The sequence below is a fragment of the Hoplias malabaricus genome, chromosome 8 (assembly GCF_029633855.1).
Source record: "Hoplias malabaricus isolate fHopMal1 chromosome 8, fHopMal1.hap1, whole genome shotgun sequence".
Taxonomy (NCBI): Eukaryota; Metazoa; Chordata; class Actinopteri; order Characiformes; family Erythrinidae; genus Hoplias; species Hoplias malabaricus.
Genome location: NC_089807.1, coordinates 38785350 through 38804648, shown reverse-complemented (window position 1 = coordinate 38804648; position 19299 = coordinate 38785350). Strand labels below are relative to the sequence as shown.

General features: G+C 43.6%; 1 protein-coding gene across 6 annotated transcripts in view; it reads right to left on the bottom strand.

The window, feature by feature from the left end:
• The window catches only part of lef1 (lymphoid enhancer-binding factor 1), a 60319-nt gene that overhangs the window by 8671 nt on the left and 32349 nt on the right, over nucleotides 1-19299 (bottom strand). Inside the window, exons 4-10 of one of the 6 annotated variants that reach the window (XM_066679462.1) lie at nucleotides 18255-18387; nucleotides 15399-15489; nucleotides 13340-13459; nucleotides 11764-11926; nucleotides 10568-10675; nucleotides 8249-8297; nucleotides 6861-6901 (exon numbers count right to left, since the gene is read on the bottom strand). In XM_066679462.1, coding sequence (XP_066535559.1) covers nucleotides 6867-6901; nucleotides 8249-8297; nucleotides 10568-10675; nucleotides 11764-11926; nucleotides 13340-13459; nucleotides 15399-15489; nucleotides 18255-18387 — 699 coding nt within the window. In that variant the 3' untranslated portion in view covers nucleotides 6861-6866. The remainder of the gene's footprint in view (nucleotides 1-6860; nucleotides 6902-8248; nucleotides 8298-10567; nucleotides 10676-11763; nucleotides 11927-13339; nucleotides 13460-15398; nucleotides 15490-18254; nucleotides 18388-19299) is intronic. The other 5 variants (XM_066679463.1, XM_066679464.1, XM_066679459.1 and 2 more) reach the window with 5 other exon arrangements.

The window sequence follows — 19299 nt, the reverse complement described above, 5'->3', positions numbered from 1 at the left end:
TCTGGATATACAGGAGGTCCTCGGGTTACGTCAGTCCTGAGTTACGATGTTTCGTGGTTACGACACATCTCCCATTTACTGTATAAGGCCTTGTTTCGACTTAAGTGGTTTTGCGTCGTAAACGTCGTAACGTGAACTTCGTGTTTGGTGTGCGTGGCGCGGCGGAAGAATACACGGTTACGTGGCTCGGGACCGAGGAGGATGGGTGTTAGGATAGGAGAAGTGCTTACAGTATTTTATTTACGTACAGTATGTACGTATGTTCCGACTTAAATCGGTTTATAACGCGACGTAGGAACGGATCAACGTCGTAAGTCGAGGACCCCCTGTACTGTGCAAAAAACAGAAGTATTTGATATCTGTTACTACTAACGGTAGCTGCCATCAAATACCTGCTATGGCTAACTTGTAGGGCACATTTCGGAGCGTTTTTGGGGGCGTTTGTCACTAAAAGCACAGTGTATGTCCGGGTTAATCTAAGGTATGAAGGTGACAAAATGAACTACATTGTAAACTGTATGTAGGCTGTTTCAGTGTGTTAAGGCTGATTTATACTTCTGCGTTGACTAGATGCAGAGCCCAATGTTTATGCTTCGCTCTGCAATTACACTGCCACACCACTAGGGCTGAATCTGAAACATCTTCCTCCATACTGTGTAAAATGTAGTGGTGTAGTAGAATTACTTTTATAAATCTTTAAAGTGAACTATTTAGAGAGGTTGCTGTTGTTTGGGACAGAGCACTGTTTACATGAGGCGCCAGCAAAGAAACAAATACAAAGCCGGTACGTTTTCCCGCTTCTAGTGGAGTTAGTTTTTCCCCCAGAGTCGTCCTTTTTTTCCCTCAGTTCAACATTTTAATTAATCCCTGCCGTCCACTTCAGGTCTGAGGGAATCTCTTGCTATGAATTTGCTGCTGTTTGTGGTCTCTGTGTGAGGAGGAGGGGAGTTCATGTTCCTGTAATACTTCTGTCCGATATAAACAATGTCCGTCTGACTACTGACCAATCACAGTCGTTGCGGTGTGCTTCGCCTATAGGCCATGCTTTGCCTATGGCGTAGGTTCGACACAGAAGTATAAATTGGGCTTTAGGCACTTTTGTACAGAGAAATAGATCGATGAACCTGAATATGTGGGGCGTTCGGGAGCGGAGCAGAGCACTGTTTATAACGCTGAAGAGCCTGAATATGGGTGGTGTGGAGCATTGAAAAAAATTATAAATTAATAAAACTACAAATAAATCAATTAATTAAAAAACAAAAAAACCCAAATACCAAGCCAATGAACGAATAGCCAAATATTCAGGTCCAGTCCCACTTTGCAGTTAAACTAGAGTAAATGAGGTGTGTTGAGGTTTGATTGGATTCATTCCCATTTAAAAACCATCCTTTGCTAAGATGATGTTCTGAGACTGTGTAGCACAGAAACACACACACACACACACACACACACACACTTCAGTCACTCGTGCAGTGCAGCAGAGGCTGGGTTTTGGCTCTCGTCCTGTTGGTATGGATGAATAAGAAGGCTTGTGCTCCTGCCTGCAGTAACGCTCGCTGGCCTGCTGCCTGTCACTGATCCTGCAGCTCCTCTCTCTCTCTCTGTGTGTGAGCGACTCAGGTGTGTGAAAACAACTGTCAGACTGAACTGAGATCAAAACTATATATTCACAAAGCTTCTCAGAGTAAGAGAGCTGATGGCGAATCAGGTTCTGCTCTTATTTAAGATGACTTTACGGACTGAAAAAGGGCCCAGTCCTACACTGTTACTCTGAAACACTTCAGGATAGGGTTAAATAAAAGTGTGACTTCCCAGATGCTGTTTAGTTCCATGTCTACTACTAGAAATTGTAACACCTAGACAGCTCCGTGGGGACTAATCAGAAGCACAGCAACACTTAAGCAGTGGACTGTGGCAGTCAGTGTGAAAGAAGGTCCAGAATGCATCTACAAACATCTACATGTCAACATAAGAATGCATTAGTTACATGAGATTACAAGTAGATTACACTCCTGCTGTCCATAACCACCTCAAGATGAAGCATCCACCACTAGCCGCTGTTTGTGAGTTGAATGTGCACAGTTCTAAAGCTGCACTATGTTTTACATTTCCTCGTGTTATATTTTCATAATGTACAAAGCATCCAAAGCATTCCAATGTATAAGCTGTACAGGAGTTATTACCTCCACCCACCACACCCAGGGGGTGCAGTGCAGGTAATGTCCCCCTATTGTACATTCATGCCATAGGGGGACATTGTATATAATTTAATTGCTTAGGGGATTAAAGATAAATAATGGTACTTTTCCAATGCATGGTCCGGCTCTACACGGCTCGGCTCAGCTGGCTTTAAGCTTGTTGCTTTTCCACTGGCAGGGCTCCCCCACAAAATGGAGCTGGTGATGTCGAAAAAACCTGTCTCTAACAAAAATTCAACAACCGTGACGGTAAAGTTAGACACTGTTTACTCATCGTGTAGCTTTCACTGGAGATTTTTGTCGGGCATTGGCCCAAGGAGCGTTTAAACCTCTTAAAAACACCTTGAGGTAAAGTTAAGAGCCGCCATTTTGAGTCTGATGAAACAAATGTAAAAGCTGCTGTAAGTTATGAGATTTAACAAGCAGTGAGTTTGTGCTGGATATGAATGAGCTCTGCATTTCCTGGTGATTGACATGGCTCTGGCCAATCAGCGCTCTGTAGGGTTTACACCATTTAGTACCTACTCGGCACGGTTGGAACCCGGAGTGACCTGGGACTGAAAACTTCCAGGGACCAGGTTCCAGATTTGGCCAGTGGAAAAACAAAAGAGCCGTGTTGGTTCCATTTAGTGCAAAAGCGCCGTAAGTCGTCTCTAGTTTAAATAAGTCTTCCCTAGTGCCCTCTAGAGACTACTGTCATTGAAGCACAGTCAGCTAACTTGCCAATCATGTCCCATATCCAATTACAGTACACTATCATCCAGGCCTATTGAGCTATCAATTACTATGAGAATAACCAGTAAAAATTAATAGTTGTGCAACCCCTAACTGGCACATTTCACTCAGATTAAAACACTCTCCTGTCCAATTATCTCAAAGTGTCAGAAAGGCACCGAGATTCATTTGGAGTGGAAGGGTTTTGAGAAGGGCTAGAGCTGATCCCCGCTTAATTGCAGCACTGAGAGAGACAAGCTCACTGCTTCACAGAAGAGGCAGAGAGCTCTCTCCCTTCTCGCTCTTTCTCATACGAGGGATTTTCATTTTTGGGCTCCCTCTCCCTCTCGGATGCCCTTGCTCTTCTCCCTCATCAAAGGCTGACAGCTGACTCCTGCCCTCACACATCAGAGGCCGTGGACGGGGCAGTGCGAGTGGGGCTGAAATTCAGACTGGAACAGCTCTTCCTTTCATGACTGAGCAGCGTCCTCCAGAGCGCCCCTACCTCCACCACTTTCCCACACTGCCCCTAGACAGCCTTCACACACCACTCAAAGCCCTTTGCAGCCACGCCCAGCTTCAGGGCAAATCTTACCCAACTGCCTGCCAGCAACGACAGTAAATCCTGAACCTGTGAGGAAGGGTAAAGCAACAAAACTATCCATGTAACAAGTGACTTCTTAATTTACGAAACAAACAGTGCATGCCATTTGGCCCCATGCACTTCCTGTAGTGAGCTGCACTTTGTCAGACAGTGTGAATGATATGAACATGGAAGACCACATTTTTAACTAAACGTTCTGATGCTTTTCCGTAATCAAGTCCCTGCCACAAAACAAAAAAACAATTATAAGCTCATAACTGCATGTGCTGCAGCTTCTATCCTGAGTCAGAGATCAGGTGGCCCCTAAAGGAGCATGCTCTGAGGAATCAGGCTGGGGACTGGTGCTTTAAACCCAATCCCAGTCTAACAGCCCATTATTGTTCCACAGCTTTCCTCTCGCCTGCAGCAAAGCCACTGTGATGAAGGTAAGAGACTGGAAGGTGTGTGTGTGTGTGTGTGTGTGCATTTCCCCACACAGATCCATCCATCCATTATCTGTAACCGCTTATCCAATTTTAGGGTCGCGGGGGGTCCAGAGCCTACCTGGAATCATCGGGCGCAAGGCGGGAATACACCCTGGAGGGGACGCCAGTCCTCCAGTCCTTCACAGGGCAACACAGACACACACACATTCACTCACACACTCACACCTACGGACACTTTTGAGTCGCCAATCCACCTGCAACGTGTGTTTTTGGACTGTGGGAGGAAACCGGAGCACCGGTTTTTGGACTGTGGGAGGAAACCGGAGCACCCGGAGGAAACCCACGCAGACACGGGGAGAACACACCAACTCCTCACAGACAGTCACCCGGAGCGGGAATCGAACCCACAACCTCCAGGTCCCTGGAGCTGTGTGACTGTGACACTACCTGCTGCGCCACCGTGCCGCCCCCCCCCCACACACACAGATAATCATCTGAAAGCCTGTGAATCAGAAGGCACAGACCCATGAAGCCCAACAGGAGCAACAAAAGTCCAAACAGCCAAAAAGACACGGAGAGTGATAAGTTATTTGATTATTTTTTTAGCGCTTAAGCTAATTGTGGACCTTTCTTCAACTCAGAATGAGAGAGTTCCAGAATATAGGAACGGAGACAGAGGAAACAGTATCTCAGGTTGTCGTTTCCGGGTTGTTATGCCAAATGTTTTGAAGAAGAGAGAGAAAATAGTCTGTTTCTGACTTCAAAGGCTCATGCAAGAACATTTTATCTGCAATTTATTTAGCTCCAAAAACAATAAAGGCAATGTTTCTATAATGGCGAAGGCCACAAACCTATCCGTGCGAAAAGAAATCTTGACCAAAAAATATAAGGAAGTTTACATTAAGTGTAAATGGATGCATGCTATTAAAAACAGCCGAGTTCCCTTCCTCAGAGAGCGCGAAGGCGGATAACAGAAATAGACAAATAAGTTCATTTAGAAGATGTTTTCTGGAGTCTACGCTAAGCTAACCTCAATCCAGCTCTTGGGATCTGCATAAATTGAGGGCTTTCAGGGTAGCAGCAGTATTCTTGGTATTATGCATATTAGTTTAAGGCTGTCACAATGAATCAGCAAGGGTGTCCATCCCCCGTCTGCTCTGCACTGCTAATTATTGGATCAGAGATAGACTGCTTTTTCTCGCCAGCGGCCCCGAGCCCACGAAAGAAGAAAAGACGAGGAGAAAAAAGCGCTCCAATTTAGGTTCAGAGAGAGCCACGGGGTCGTGAATCGATCGACCATAAAACCTTTGTCTGGTAGCTTTCGTCTCGTCCGCCAAGCAGATTTGTCACATCTGCGTGGCTTTTTCGCTACAGAAAGAGGAAGCGGAATAACAGGATGCAGTGACTCTTTAAACGGGAAAAGAGAAGGAAATTAGGAAGACAGAAGCCTTCTCGTTTCATACTGGCAGCTGCTATGTTCGCTTCTATGGACTATTACCTAATGAAGAGGAGCTCTTCCTTGTTTATAGTGCTCTGTCTTTTATGGGGGCTTTATTTTTTTTAAGCCATGTGGTGGCTAGTTTCACCGCTATGGTGCGAAAAACCAAGCGCAAGCAGAAACTGCTGGCAAGGCCACTGCTCATTCATGGTGTCGGGCCGATTACACATGGGGGCCATATGGGTGAATGGTAGGAGAGCGGTTACATCTGGCCTTGCTCTTTTAAAACCAGCCCAATCACAACATACTCTCCTAACACAAGCTTGGCTATGTGGCCATGCCTCAGCAATGTGTGCTGGAGATCTATGCCAGAGATTAAAAAGCAAGATGGGGGGAGAACAGAGCTTGAACCACACTAGATTGTGACTCCTAATAAGGAAAGATGAAGTGTAGCCAATGTTCAAATGTTCAAATACCTCTGGTCAAATTACATTCTAAGAGAAAAAAAAAACAAGATATGTCACTGCAGAGTGTGTTTCATAATGTGTAGTAATTGTTCCCTCAATATTTTTTAATTTACCACATAATACACTGTGTATAATGTGTATCTGTAGAGCATTAGTACATCTAATCACTTAGAAAGCCAACAGTAGGTCAATTGACCAGGACACCCATTTTTTGCATCTGACACTATTAGTATCAATCTTACAGAGTTCTTCTGTGTTCACCTTGTAACCACCCATCAAGTGGCATTTAACATACTACAATTTAATATTTTTATTTATTTATTTTTTTTGCATTAGCCACTTAACTTTGAGGTTCCGTAGCTCTCTTCCTATTGAACACTGCACTGCGAATTACAAATAAACTGCAATTAATTGCAGTTCAATTTTTTTATATAAACTTTTGGAAATTTGGTTTTCCCTTCCATGGTTTTAAATGTTTTCCCTTACATGTGCCCTTTGGGAAATTACAGTTTTATAGTAGTGTTTGTACTGAGTAGTAATTTTGTTTGAAAATGTTCAATCTGCGAATTGGCCAGAGGTCGTCTGCTTTTTTCATTGTGATTCTGTTATCACTGGAGATTAATGCACTGTTACATTACCTGGCTAACTAAGAATAATTCCTGTGTTATGACAGAACTCTTCAGATGAGCACAAAACAGCATCAAGTTACATAACAGGACATGCAATGCAATGCATTGGATAAAGCGGTGGATAAAGAGATGACACCCACTACCCAACAGAACGATGAATTAAAAACAAACAAACAAAAAAATAAACCCAAATGCAAAAAATTAAAGTAATATTGTCAGAAGAACTGTCAGAGCATGGATGGCACATAAACTGAGGAGCTCAGTATGGACCTTTAGGATTAGTCTGTATTTGAGTGTCTTTTTTTTTTTTTTTTTTTAAGCACAGGAACATATACATTTGAATACAGCAAGAGAGTCATTTGGACAGGGATGGGCGGGGCCTTACCATTGCTCAGATGTACGCCGTTTTCATTCTCTGGCCTGTACCTGCAGAAAATGGCAGCTTTTAACAAAGGGGGATGGGTCTCCTAACATACTGAACTTGATGAACAAAGTCCATCTGTGGTTTTACAGTAGTATCCTGATCAATGATGAAAATTACTGTTCTCAGTCTAGTTGCATAACTGGTAAACAAGTCTACAGTGTTACTAGGCCTTTCTACCAGGCCAGCCATCAGGAAGATGATGGTTTATACATAAACATACAGTATTTTAAACAGAGTAAGTGCAGAATATTCAAAAAGGAACTCTACCAAATTTTCTAAATTTCTGCATATGCAAAAATAAGTGGTTAAAATGCCATTGATAATGTTCTGAAAAGTGCTGTAAAATGCTTCTTATATAGTGTCAGAAACCTGAGTTGGAACTGTTCACAGTGGTGGTGATAGGAACCTCAAAAAGTCTTACAAAAGGTTATAAGAGGTTTAAATTCTTGATGTAATTTTACCCCAGTTCTAAAAACTGATTTTTTTATTCAAAACTACAAAAAAACTCAAAAATATACATATTCATTTACTGGACTGGCATCCCATCCTGTGTGTGTTCTTGCCTTGAACCCAATGACCCATTATTACTACGAATCATAATGGTTTCTAAAATATTAACGGTTCAATACATTATTATATTTAAAAAAGCTATTCAAAATATACAACTGTTTCTATCACCATCAATGTAAACAAATCAGGTTTTCTTTAATACAATAGATTTCACACCAAACCAACCTGAATGACTTTGATTACACGCCAATAATTCTGAATTACGCAGAAATCTGGAAAAATCAGTGGAAATCCCCTTCAAATCGTAGCAGGCCAAAATTGCAGCACTGAAGAAGCTAAAGAGACAGAGCACAGACAGAGCGAAGGAGAGAGAGAGAGAGAGAGAGAGGAAAGGAAAAGCCTGAGGGAGTTGAGTTTTATCAAAGAATGGACAGACTAATCCCAAAGTCTGTGAATCATATGGAGGAAGGGATGGAGGGATGGATGGAGTGACTGTGGTGGAAGTGCATGTGCTGCTATAGCACAACAGCGCTCTAGGATCCAAAAGCCCACACTAGTGGTACTTCATGGCAGCTGTACTTGTCTGTACAAGGAACAGGCCAAGCCGGCTACTTAAAATGCTGAGTGGTTTAAAAGCGGAGTGTTCCCTGAAAATGCACTCAAGTCATAAAGGACTCGTATAACACCTGTTTATTACGTGGTTACTGGAACACGACCAGCATAATCAGAAACCAGAGAAAGACGCAAAGGCAGACATGCAGTATACATAAAAGCAAACAGTGGGAAAGAAAGGAAGGAAGGAGGAAAAGAAAGGAGGAAGTTGTGTGGACGGCTCTTACCTGTGGCAGACTCCTGGAGCTTCTCCCTCTTCCTCTTCTTCTTCTTTCCCTAGAAAATATCCGGGAGAACTTTTAAAGTGTGGCTCCAGCACTCACGGCCACTAGACCACTCTAAACCATCTGCCTTTTGCTATATTCGCTCATCCCCTGCTGGACACCACCGGCAAAAGCTCTGCCAATCGCCGTTCCGGCCAATCAGAGCACTGAAGGCACCTTCTTGCGGTTTTCAAAATGGACTGTTGCTATCAGACCTCATCTGACCCAAACTCATATAAGCAATATACGGGGGAATAAAGACGGTTGGTGGCCCCACTTCCCCACAGTGTAATTAACCCATCCATGTTCCATCCACTAAAATCCCATCCAGATTAATTAGAAATTAGCACACACCAAATACGGAACGCTGCGCCCTGTCCAGGGTGTGTTCTCGCCTTGGGGCCAATGGTTTTGGGTAGGCTCTGGACTTACCATGACAATATTAAGAATAAAACAGTTACAGTATATTGATAAATAAATGTATTATGTAAAAAATCAGTGTAGTCTTGTGATCATGTTCCTGAGTTGTCAGCATGAAGGGCAAATTTGGGCACTTGGGACTTGGTCCATGCGTCATGAAATTTGTGAAGGACAGCTGCTGTGTGGACCAATAGAAATGCTCCAAAACTACGCATATAAAATCTAAAATAACATTTTTACACTGACCTCCACTGCAAGTTAAACTTTTTTATCCTTATCCTATAAAGTTTCTATTTTCAAGATACATGTCTTTCTTTGGACAGCAACGATATACAAGCCAAGAATCATTTTTACATTTTTATAGACGTAACATCTAAAACCGATCTAGAACCTAAACTCCAGCCTAAATTCATTAGCTTAAATGTTACGACTGCGTATGGCTTGTCCGTCTCTGCAACCGCTGCTATGAAAGAATGCCTTGTGAGGGGAGCATGGACAGGTCAAGTGCACTGCCTGCACTGAGGGAAACCCAAATTCAATTCAAACACTCATCGTTAATCCTTCCGCTCAACATTAGGGCGTAATGATCAATCAAAAAGTTACACACACACACACACACGAATGAAATAACTGGCCTACTCTAATTTACATGAACACTGGCTGTTGAGCCAGAAGTCTGGATTGGTTGAGGATTTGTAGCTTACCCCTAAATCCCCTAGCAGGGTGACTATAGGTATAGATAGCTCTGTGCCGTCATTTTGCAGTCCAATATGAGGCACGCTTTGGTTGCCTGCTGTAAAAGTCTGATAATCCACTTATTCAGCAGCTAATCTGTGTATTCTAGCTGCAGTTGACAGAGCCATGAAGCCCAGAGCAGGGAAAGGAGAGAGAGTGTGTGTGTGTGTGTGTGTGTGTGTGTGTGTGACAGAGCAAAGATGTGCTCAGATCGCTTAACACTGTTAAATACAGCTGTATGCCCACTGCTAATGGAACCAGCCGAGTGGAAAGTTCATCCTTCTTTGAAGTGTTTCTGAGCCCCTTTTTGCCCCCATTGACTTCCCAGCCAGTGACTGGTTTGAGCGCTCACTTCCATCGTCATATTCCCCGAATCACAACATTACAGAAATAGAATCTCAGTGAGGTTTATATAAGTGAAGGCTACTGCTCTAGCTCAGGTTAGCATTTTTCACGTTCTACTCTGATGTGCCCCGGCCAGCTTCTCTCCGGAGTAACTTTTGGGAAGCTGGTTAAATTGTTTATACACGAGTCCTTTTAAAAAAGGGCACTAAAATAGCCATTTAACTGAAGCACAGCGAGCGCACTGGTGGTGATGCTGTGGTTTGGCCTGTACGGAGCCCTCAGCGATCCGAGTGGCCGCAGCGAGAGGGCCGTGCCGGCCGTGTCCGAGGGGAGCCAGACAAACAGCGCAAAACGCCTCAGTGGTGGAGTGACTGTGAGTGCTGGAGCCACACTCTTGACACGAGTAGGCAGACTCACATTCAAAAAGACGCACGCACATACACACAAACATAGACACACAAACACACGCAGCGCTGCACAAGGTCGGCTAAATGCAGCTTTGTCATGCATTCCTATTTTTAAACAAGCTACGTTTCCCCATACTTTTGATGGGCAGACACACACACACACATACACACACTTGCACTGAGAAAGAAATCCTGCCTCTAATTGTCTGTGAACAGACATCTACATTTGCTATTACACTGACAGAGTAAAGCCAAGGGGTCAGAGTGTTGAGAACACACACACAGACACACATCAACTTAAACATACAAGCATACACACACACACACACACATAAACACACACCTCATCTGCCAGTGTGTCTGTAGAGATACTTACATAATTGTCTCTGGCAGACCAGCCTGGGTATAACTGCATGTGGAGCTGCCGTTCCTTGCGGGCTAATTCATAATACTTAGCTTGCTCTTCCCGAGATAAAGCATGCCACTGTTTAGTGCAAAGGAAGATTAGACACAAAGAAAAGAAAAAAAAAAGTAGTCAGTCAATTACTCTCCTGTACTTTCAAGTTCCCAGCAAAGAGATGCATGCAAGTGTTTTGGAAGTTAAAAAGGATTTTGATGCAAATGATTTGTATTGGGGGGTGGGGGTTGGGGGGGGGGTGAGTACAGAGAGAGAGAGAGAGAGAGAGAGAGAGGAAAAAAAAAGATGGGGGGGGGACACGATGAAGAGATTAACTTGCGCACTGAGGGGAAAAAAAAAGAGAGGGGGAACTTTGATTTCATATCAAAACACTGGTTCCAATTTAGCGGCGCTTTACTTCAAACTATGTCAGCGGGCAATTACCCCACACAGCCGCAGAATGCTGCTTTGCTGTGGCTGGCTGCCTCAAACCTCTCAGGCTTTTGGTTAAGGCATTAAACATGCTCAGTGGTTCCTCGTTTTCCGAAAAGAGGAACACTCCTTGGCAAATGCTGGTACCACTCAGCCTGCCTTTTTCCCCTAAAGGGCCAAACTGCTCGTAAGGTAAGGGCTCTGCGTTTTACTGGTTTTGCCCCTCTGTGCTGGAATTAGCTTGGCCTGCATTCACAAGGACTTCTTGAGGCATCAATAGTCTTTAGACAGTTACATCAACATTTCAAACACACCAGTGTTTCAAAAACGCAGGACTGAGAACTTGATGTGAGGTCTAGATATAGGATTAGAAGGTATTTACACGGGCTCTTAACACTTATTAATCTTTCAGCTATGTATATATACCGTATAAAGACAGAGAAAGAAAATTCGACCCCTTAAACTATGATGATTAAGCCTTGTCCTAGGCTACACAGCACCCCTTTCTACTGAAAGTCGATGTTTTCTTGGACTAGGACTGATTCCAGTCTGCGGACCTGCCCTTAAGGTCTGTATATGCGCCCACATGTCAGTTCTCGACTCTACAGCGCTGACATATACGTTGGACAGAAAAGGCACATTAATGTGAATGATAGTTTGGAAAAACCCGTGGGCTTGAACAAGTTATTGAATGAGAAGCTAAGGAGTTCCACAGCAGAAAAAACAGAAGGTCTGATACTCGCCCTTCTGCCCAGGATCTGGTTGATGGCGGCGCTCTCCTTCAGCGTGCACTCGGCCACAACGTTGGCTCTCATCTCTTTCATATAGAGCATGAAGGCGTTGAGCGGCTTCTTAATGTGAGGCCTCTTGGGCTCCTGCTCCTTTCTCTGCTCATGCTGAGGCTTCCTGTAGAAACAAACAGAAGATCAGAAGGTTAAAACGAGTGGGATTCAATTATTAATAATATGCTTACTATTCTGTAACTACTGTGAGGCATATGACAAAGGATGGGGAGGCTATCCAATGATTGAAAAGATGATGTATCAAAAGATCTGTGCTATTTCAAACTATGAGCTCTGTGCTCAACTGTTCTGCAGTGGTCAGGACCCCCGCAGAACCACCACAGAGCAGGTATGATTTCAGAGGTGGATCATTCTCAGTGCTGCATTGACATTGGTGTTGTGACTGTATGCAGAGTGGATCAGACACAGCAGTGCTGCTGGAGTTTTTAAACCCTGTGTCCACTCACTGTCCACTATAGTAGACACATAATTGTTGGTCCTATAGACGTAAAGTCAGTGACACTGGCTCATCAGAGGCTGTACAGTTTGTGTTGGTCATCGTTTTGTGATCACTATACTCGGCCCACAGGACGCTGCTGGCTGAACTATTTTCTCTGGTGCACTGTTCTCAGTCCAGCAGTGATATTGAAGTGTTTAAAACTCCACCATCTATGTCTATGTCACTGCAAAGTGACACTGACACTCAATGAAGAATGGAAGTCTGGATCAACTGATCTTTAAGGGAGTTTTAAAAAAAAATGCGTGTGGAGTCACTGGGGCTGCCGCCACAGTGACGGCGGCAAGTTTGAGAATTTCAAGTGTCTGCTTCCATCGTCCAATGGCGGAGCAGCACGACTCACTGGTGGAACGCTTTTAATCACGTCCAGTTGGGTGCTTTCATGCAGAGAAAGATTACTTCACCAGTAATGGCAACCAAAGCCTCCGTTTCTCTCTCCTTCTGCCAGTGACTTAAATGCAGAGGAAAGAGCCCTCCTTCCATGGGGCTGAACGGCCTTTGTGTCCAAATCTAAGACCATGATCAGCTACCTGGGGCCAAATGGAGCAGATAGTCTTATCTGTTCACCGTGGCTTATCCAGGGGCCATCGAAGTTAATAGAGGCTGAAATTCTACAAATGTTTCGCCCAGCCCTGGCCATGCTCTCTGTCTGTCCGTCTGAGTCCTCTCTCTGGGATTTAGCACAGCAGGACTGTCATGAGTAATTGATTCAAAAATTAAATAAAGATAGTATTTTGTGTAGATTTTCATGTTTAATTTTCTTTGGTTACTATAAATTAAAGGGCTTAAATATAAGGGCAATTCTTACTTATCAATATACTACTCAACAGCATCTGGTTTCAGGCTACACTATGAACTATTTAAAGGGTCAAACTAGTGTTACTGGCTTGTGGGAGCATCCCATGTGATTAATCACCCAGAACAGAACGTGCTGTTGTGCTCAGAAGTGTTCAGGTTGTATTTCTGGGAGTAAACGGAACAGAAACAATGGGAGGATTAAGATGATGAGGGATAACTTACATGTGCATCAGATCCGTCTCGTGTGGAGGCTCATGCTTGACCTGGGGGTTGACGATGGCAGGATGGGGAATACCTGTGGCATGAGGTCCAGGAGGTCCCGGAACCATGTGATGAGAAAACCTTGAAAAAAAAAAAAGAAAAGAAAAAGAAAAAGGAGCTAATGAATATTTTATAGTGTAATATTCATGCCATGCCATGACTTCATTAATGTATTACCTAGGAATATTGCAATTGCTATACACGTAGACACAGGGAGAACACACCACACTCCTCACAGACAGTCACCCGGAGGAAACCCACACAGACACAGGGAGAACACACCACACTCCTCACAGACAGTCACTCGGAGGAAACCCACGCGGACACAGGGAGAACAAACCACACTCCTCACAGACAGTCACCCGGAGGAAACCCACTGAGACACAGGGAGAACACACCACACTCCTCACAGACAGTCACCCGGAGGAAACCCACGCAGACACTGGGAGAACACACCAAACTCCTCACAGACAGTCATCCGGAGGAAACCCACGCAGACACAGAGAGAACACACCACACTCCTCACAGACAGTCACCCGGAGCAGGACTTAAACCCACAACCTCCAGGACCCTGAAGCTGTGTGACTGCAACACTACCTGCTGCACCACCGTGCCGCCCAAATTATGCTCAAAAATAAAATCTTAAATTTTCACTTCTCTTTTCCTATTATACAGACATGACACTGGGCTTAAGTTATCTGGCTTAAATCTAGCTAGTAATCTCAGATAGACTTGTTTATGTTGTCACTACCCTGTATGATGTTTATGTATAATAAGATATTCATATTATAAAATGTCATTGCACTTTACTTGTAGCAAACTTAATTTCTATTTTAAACGCCAATTTTATTTTATTATTTACAAATTTTATTTTACAGATTTTCTCCTCAATTCCATGTGGTTAGCTAGGACTCCCATAATCACAAGCTATGCCACCTACCTGGGAGGCCGAGGGCAAAAACATGCTTCCTCTACGACATGTAAAACAGCTACTAATTATTTTCAAATTGCACCTAAGGCAATGCCAATGGACATCCCAACACACCTGCAGGAGAACGTTTACTGTCCTTACTGCCTGGCTAACAGACACCCACACTAACTAGTGTCGTGCTTCAGATTAAAAATGAGAAAAAGGGCCAACCCAAAGAGCAAGGCCAAATTTTCACATCAATAGACCAAGTAGAAACAAAGATGTAATTAAAAACTGAAAAAGGACTGGCGCCCGCTCCAGGGTGTGTTCCAGCCTTGCGCCCCGTGATTCCGGGTAGGCTCCGGACCCACCGCGACCCTGAACTGGATAACAGTTACAGTTTCTATTATCGTGCAGCCCTAGCTTCAGAGACTGGTTTTAGGAGTCTCTTCTTTCAAGGGCCAAGACATGCATGCGATTCCAGTGAAATACATCTCGGTAAATCTTTGTTCGGATCACTTCTGGATCAAATGTGTAATGGAACTCTTCTCAGAGATGTGACAGCATTTTGGTTATGACTGTGGAACATCAACAAAACTTTATACAAGGAAAAAAACTCATTTGATGTGTTGTTGTCAGTTTGGTCTATGTCCACACACACTTCAGCTCCAGTTACTCTCTCATTTGATCTGTGGTGGGCTCGTTCGGCCGAGGCTGCTGCCTGTGGTCTGATCCTGTTTCAGTGTGTTTACATGCAGAGTTTTGGGCGCTTGCAGAGGCAGCAGGAGAGACTGGGCCAGGGCTTTTTTTGTTGTTCCGTTTCTCGTGCTCACATGTGTCTCCACTCACAGAGGCCTCAGCAGCAGCCAGGGAGAGGCACTGCCAGCAATGACTCAGGAGAATGCCTGACATGTGCTCCACCAGCACACATATTCGGCTAAAGCCCAGGGCCTGGGGCCCAGCCTGGTGTCTGCGTGCTACAAGTATGAGTTCGCTTTGGGTCGACTCTCAGGGAGGGAGAGCATCTTGATGCCATTTGATACTATTATTTTTTTATTTTTTGTTATTTTATGTGTGTGTGTGTGTGTGTGTGTGTGTGTATCCACTCACCAGCCCAGTGGTGGGGTGATCTGTCCAACCCCTCCAGGGGAGAGAGAATAGAAGTTTGGAATATCTGGACCAGAGTGATGCCTGGGCATACCTACGAAAAAGGGAAAGAAGAAGGTAAGAAGAAAAGGCGAAAAAAATAAACGATTTTTACTCAGTGTTTCACATGCTGCAATCAATCAGTCTGAACAGGACACATCATGCTGTTATTGTAAAGAAGAAAGCTGTTTGGTCAGTGGTTTTTCAGTACAAATAATCCACAATAATAAACACTGTGTGATGTAATGTGACACATAAAGTATCACAACGACCAGCAACCTCCAGGTTGTGTGTCAGTTAGTAGCTAAAAGAAATAGTGTTCGGACATGGCGAGCACAAACTGATATGATCTGTCATGGCTACGCAGGTTTTCTTTCGTTCTTCTTTTAACGTGTTTGTGTTCGTGTTGGCAGCAATAAATGGACCTATAAATGAACAAAAGCAGACAGTCAGGAGTGTGTACAGTAGACTGCTCAGGCCAGAGCTCTCTGGAAGCAGATGATGGACTAATTAAGAGCTTCTCTAAAGCTCCCTACCGATACAATTCACATGAGAGTGACAGAGATTGTGCTCAGTCTTAAACCCATCGCCAACACAAACCAAGGTCAAGAGTGTGTGCTCAGCGTTAAGGAGGAGAAGAAAAAGCAGAAAGGCAGAGCTGGAAGAGGATGAATTAACTGGTCTATGGTGGAGTGTCTGTACGAGTGCTGTCTCAGGATTATACACCCCCTACGCCACGGTCCAGATTAACGACAAACACATTATAACAGGGCCATAGTTCAGACACAGATTGTGAAGAGGAGGTGAAAGAAAGGCAAAGGTAGAGACGAAGCAAGAGGAAATGAGAGACCACAAGGGAGAAAGGGTGAGCAAGAGAGAGATAGAAAGGCAGACATGAATGTGTGTGTGTGAGAGAGAGAGAGAGAGAGAGAGAAAGAACACAAGGACAGACAGAGAGAGACTATGACTACCACCTCCTCTGTATTTATGCTGAACTCTTGAATCTAAGTGGCTCAATAAGAGTCATACGAAAGTGGCAGTAGCCTTTTCAGAAGAAACACCAATCATTTACATTGTTTACAGTGTGTTTACAGTTATTACTGCAGTTTATCTGTTTCTAGGTGGTGTAGCACTCTTGGCACAACAGTGACACTGACCTGGTGCGGTGTGTGTGTGGTTTTTAAACACCTCAGTGACGCAATTTTAAAAGAAACTAGAAACCCTACCACGTCTGAAGCCACCAACTTCTCACAGGAGACAGTAAAAGCACAGAGGCATTCCATGTGTTGGACACAACTCGAGGATATTAATAGCTCAGCAGACCTCCACCATATCACCACATCCTCCCCATCTCTCTCCCTCTCTTTTAAGTTGCCGCGGAGACGAACGTCAGCCGGAAGGAGCACATATGGAGTTGCGCTCATGTGTAGGACCGTTTGCCAAACACCCCCCACCCTCCCCTCCCACCCCTCAGCCCCCAGCTGCTTTGAGCAGACCCCCAAACTGAGTTTGCCGCCACCCCCCCCCACCCCCCCGCTGAGCTGGAAGAGAAAACAAAGCTGAGACTGTACACATCCCACTGCAGCGTGCTGTTCTGGATTCAGTCCTGAGCCATGACACCCTAATTATAATTAAACCCAGTTATTTCAAATAAAACCCAGCTGATCGGCAAGCTAGAAAACTGGGATACAAGCTCTACCACACTGAATGGCATTTATTATCAAGTGCAGTTATCCGTCTATATGGAGATCTTAGTGTTTGTTTAATTTACACCAAAATTTTAATGTGCTAGGTGAACTACATATTATTCCTTTATGTTTAAGTGACTTATATGAGAATGTGGTTTGGGAATATTTGTTATAACGTCTACACAGTGAAGCCTTTCATCTGGATACTTCTAGGTTATGTTTATTTATCGAGGGGAACTGCCGTTTTACACTTTTTTATTTTTGTCCTGCTTTTGTCAGTTTGCTGCTCATTGATTTATCATCACTGTCCAAAGGAAAATATATACATGTGTGAAAATGTCACGATAAATGGGCCAATTATTTAAATTTAAATATTTAAATATACATTAATCAACCCTTAATACATCGACTTTTATTGAGAGTTAACGTGCTGTTTCCCCTTTCCTATAAACATAATATTTTAGAGATATGTCCTATGAGGGTCTAGGGTAGTTTGGATGAAAGGGCTAAAAAACTGGAGCAGTTGGGAATGGTATAAAACAGGGAAATATACTAAACACTCAAAAAATACACTCTTAAAATGATGATTCCACAAGGGTTGTATATTACAGGAAATGGTTCTATATAAAACCATCTTTGCAACATTCTCCATCAATCTAAAGAAACACACAATGCATAGAACCCTTTAATAATGCAAACGGTACCTTAAATGTTAATGGTTCTATTTAGAACCACTTTCTTTAATACAGAACCCTTGTAGAACCATCATTTTTAACTGTGTAGGTGGGGCTTAAAACATGTTGTGTTCACATGCTGATAACACATCATCAATCACAATACGCGATGCTAATGGTATTTTTAGATGCATGTTTATATATGTCATATACTCAGTCACTTTTAGTAATCGCACCACAAGGGGTAGCATTTCTCACATAATAACTCACATTAAGTGAATGCTCCAAAAGGGGGTGCTGTAGTGCTGAACTATAGTGGTAATGTGTGCCCTTGTTAAAGTGCCAAACGGTCAAACTGTTGCGCAATTAACAATAACAGGACAAGTGTCTTTGGAATAATATGAAATATTATATTTATATCTGAACATTCATAATGGTTACATCCCTAAAACGTGTACCTTGTTTGGAGTTGATGTCTTGCGGATGGTGTCCAGAGTGTGGACCCGGGGCGAAGTGTTCGTCGCTGTAGGTGATCAGTGGCGTGAGGGGGTGAACTGCGTGCGACGGCTGTACCACTGGAACCTTATTTGACTGCAGGACACACAGAGACAGGGGACAAATGTTAGAATGTAACACAACACAGCGCAAAGCTGTTTTTAAAAGGTGCTTGTTTGAGGGGTTCCTCATTAAGGCCAGAACACTGTGACCAACCCAACAGTAATTAAATTTAAACGCCTGGCTGGTGAGTCACACCATTCTACAATGTTCTTCTCACGATTCATATGGGTCTAGGATGTTCTCCAGTAAGAGTGGTGTGTCGTTCTAGAATTGTCTTCCATGTACTTAGACTGTTCTAAAATGTCTTCCAACTCACTTCCAGAATGCTCATCTCTTCATTCAGTCCTAGAGTGAACTTCCCTCCATTCACACAGTTCTAGAAGGTTCTCCCTTCCATGCACCAAGTTCTAGAGGGTTCTTCCCTTCATGCACAAAGTTCTTGAGGGTTTTTACTCCATTACTTCAGTTCTAGAGACTCTTCTCTCCATTAATACATTTCTAGAGGGCTATTCCCCCCATTCACACAGTTCTAGAGGGTTCATCTCTCCCTATTCACAGAGTTCTAGAGGGTTCTTCCTTCCCTATTCATAGAGTTCTAGAGGGTTCTTTCCTCCATTAATACAGTTCCAGAGAGTTCTTTCCCCATTCACACAGTTCTAGAGGGTTCTTTTCTTTATGAATACAGAACATGAAGGGTTCTTCTCTCCATTTGTAAAGCCCTAGGGATCTTTCTCTCTATTCTCACACTTTAGAAAATGCCCCTTTCCCATTTACATGGTACTAGAATGTTCTCCCCTCCAAGCAAACAGTTCTAGGATGTCCTCCCCTCCATTTATTTTCTGTTTTCTTCGTTTACACTGTTGTAGAATGTTCTGCAATATTTAGGCCTACACTACTGCACAATTTAAAAAGCAACACAGGCTCTGTATCACTTTCACTCTGGTT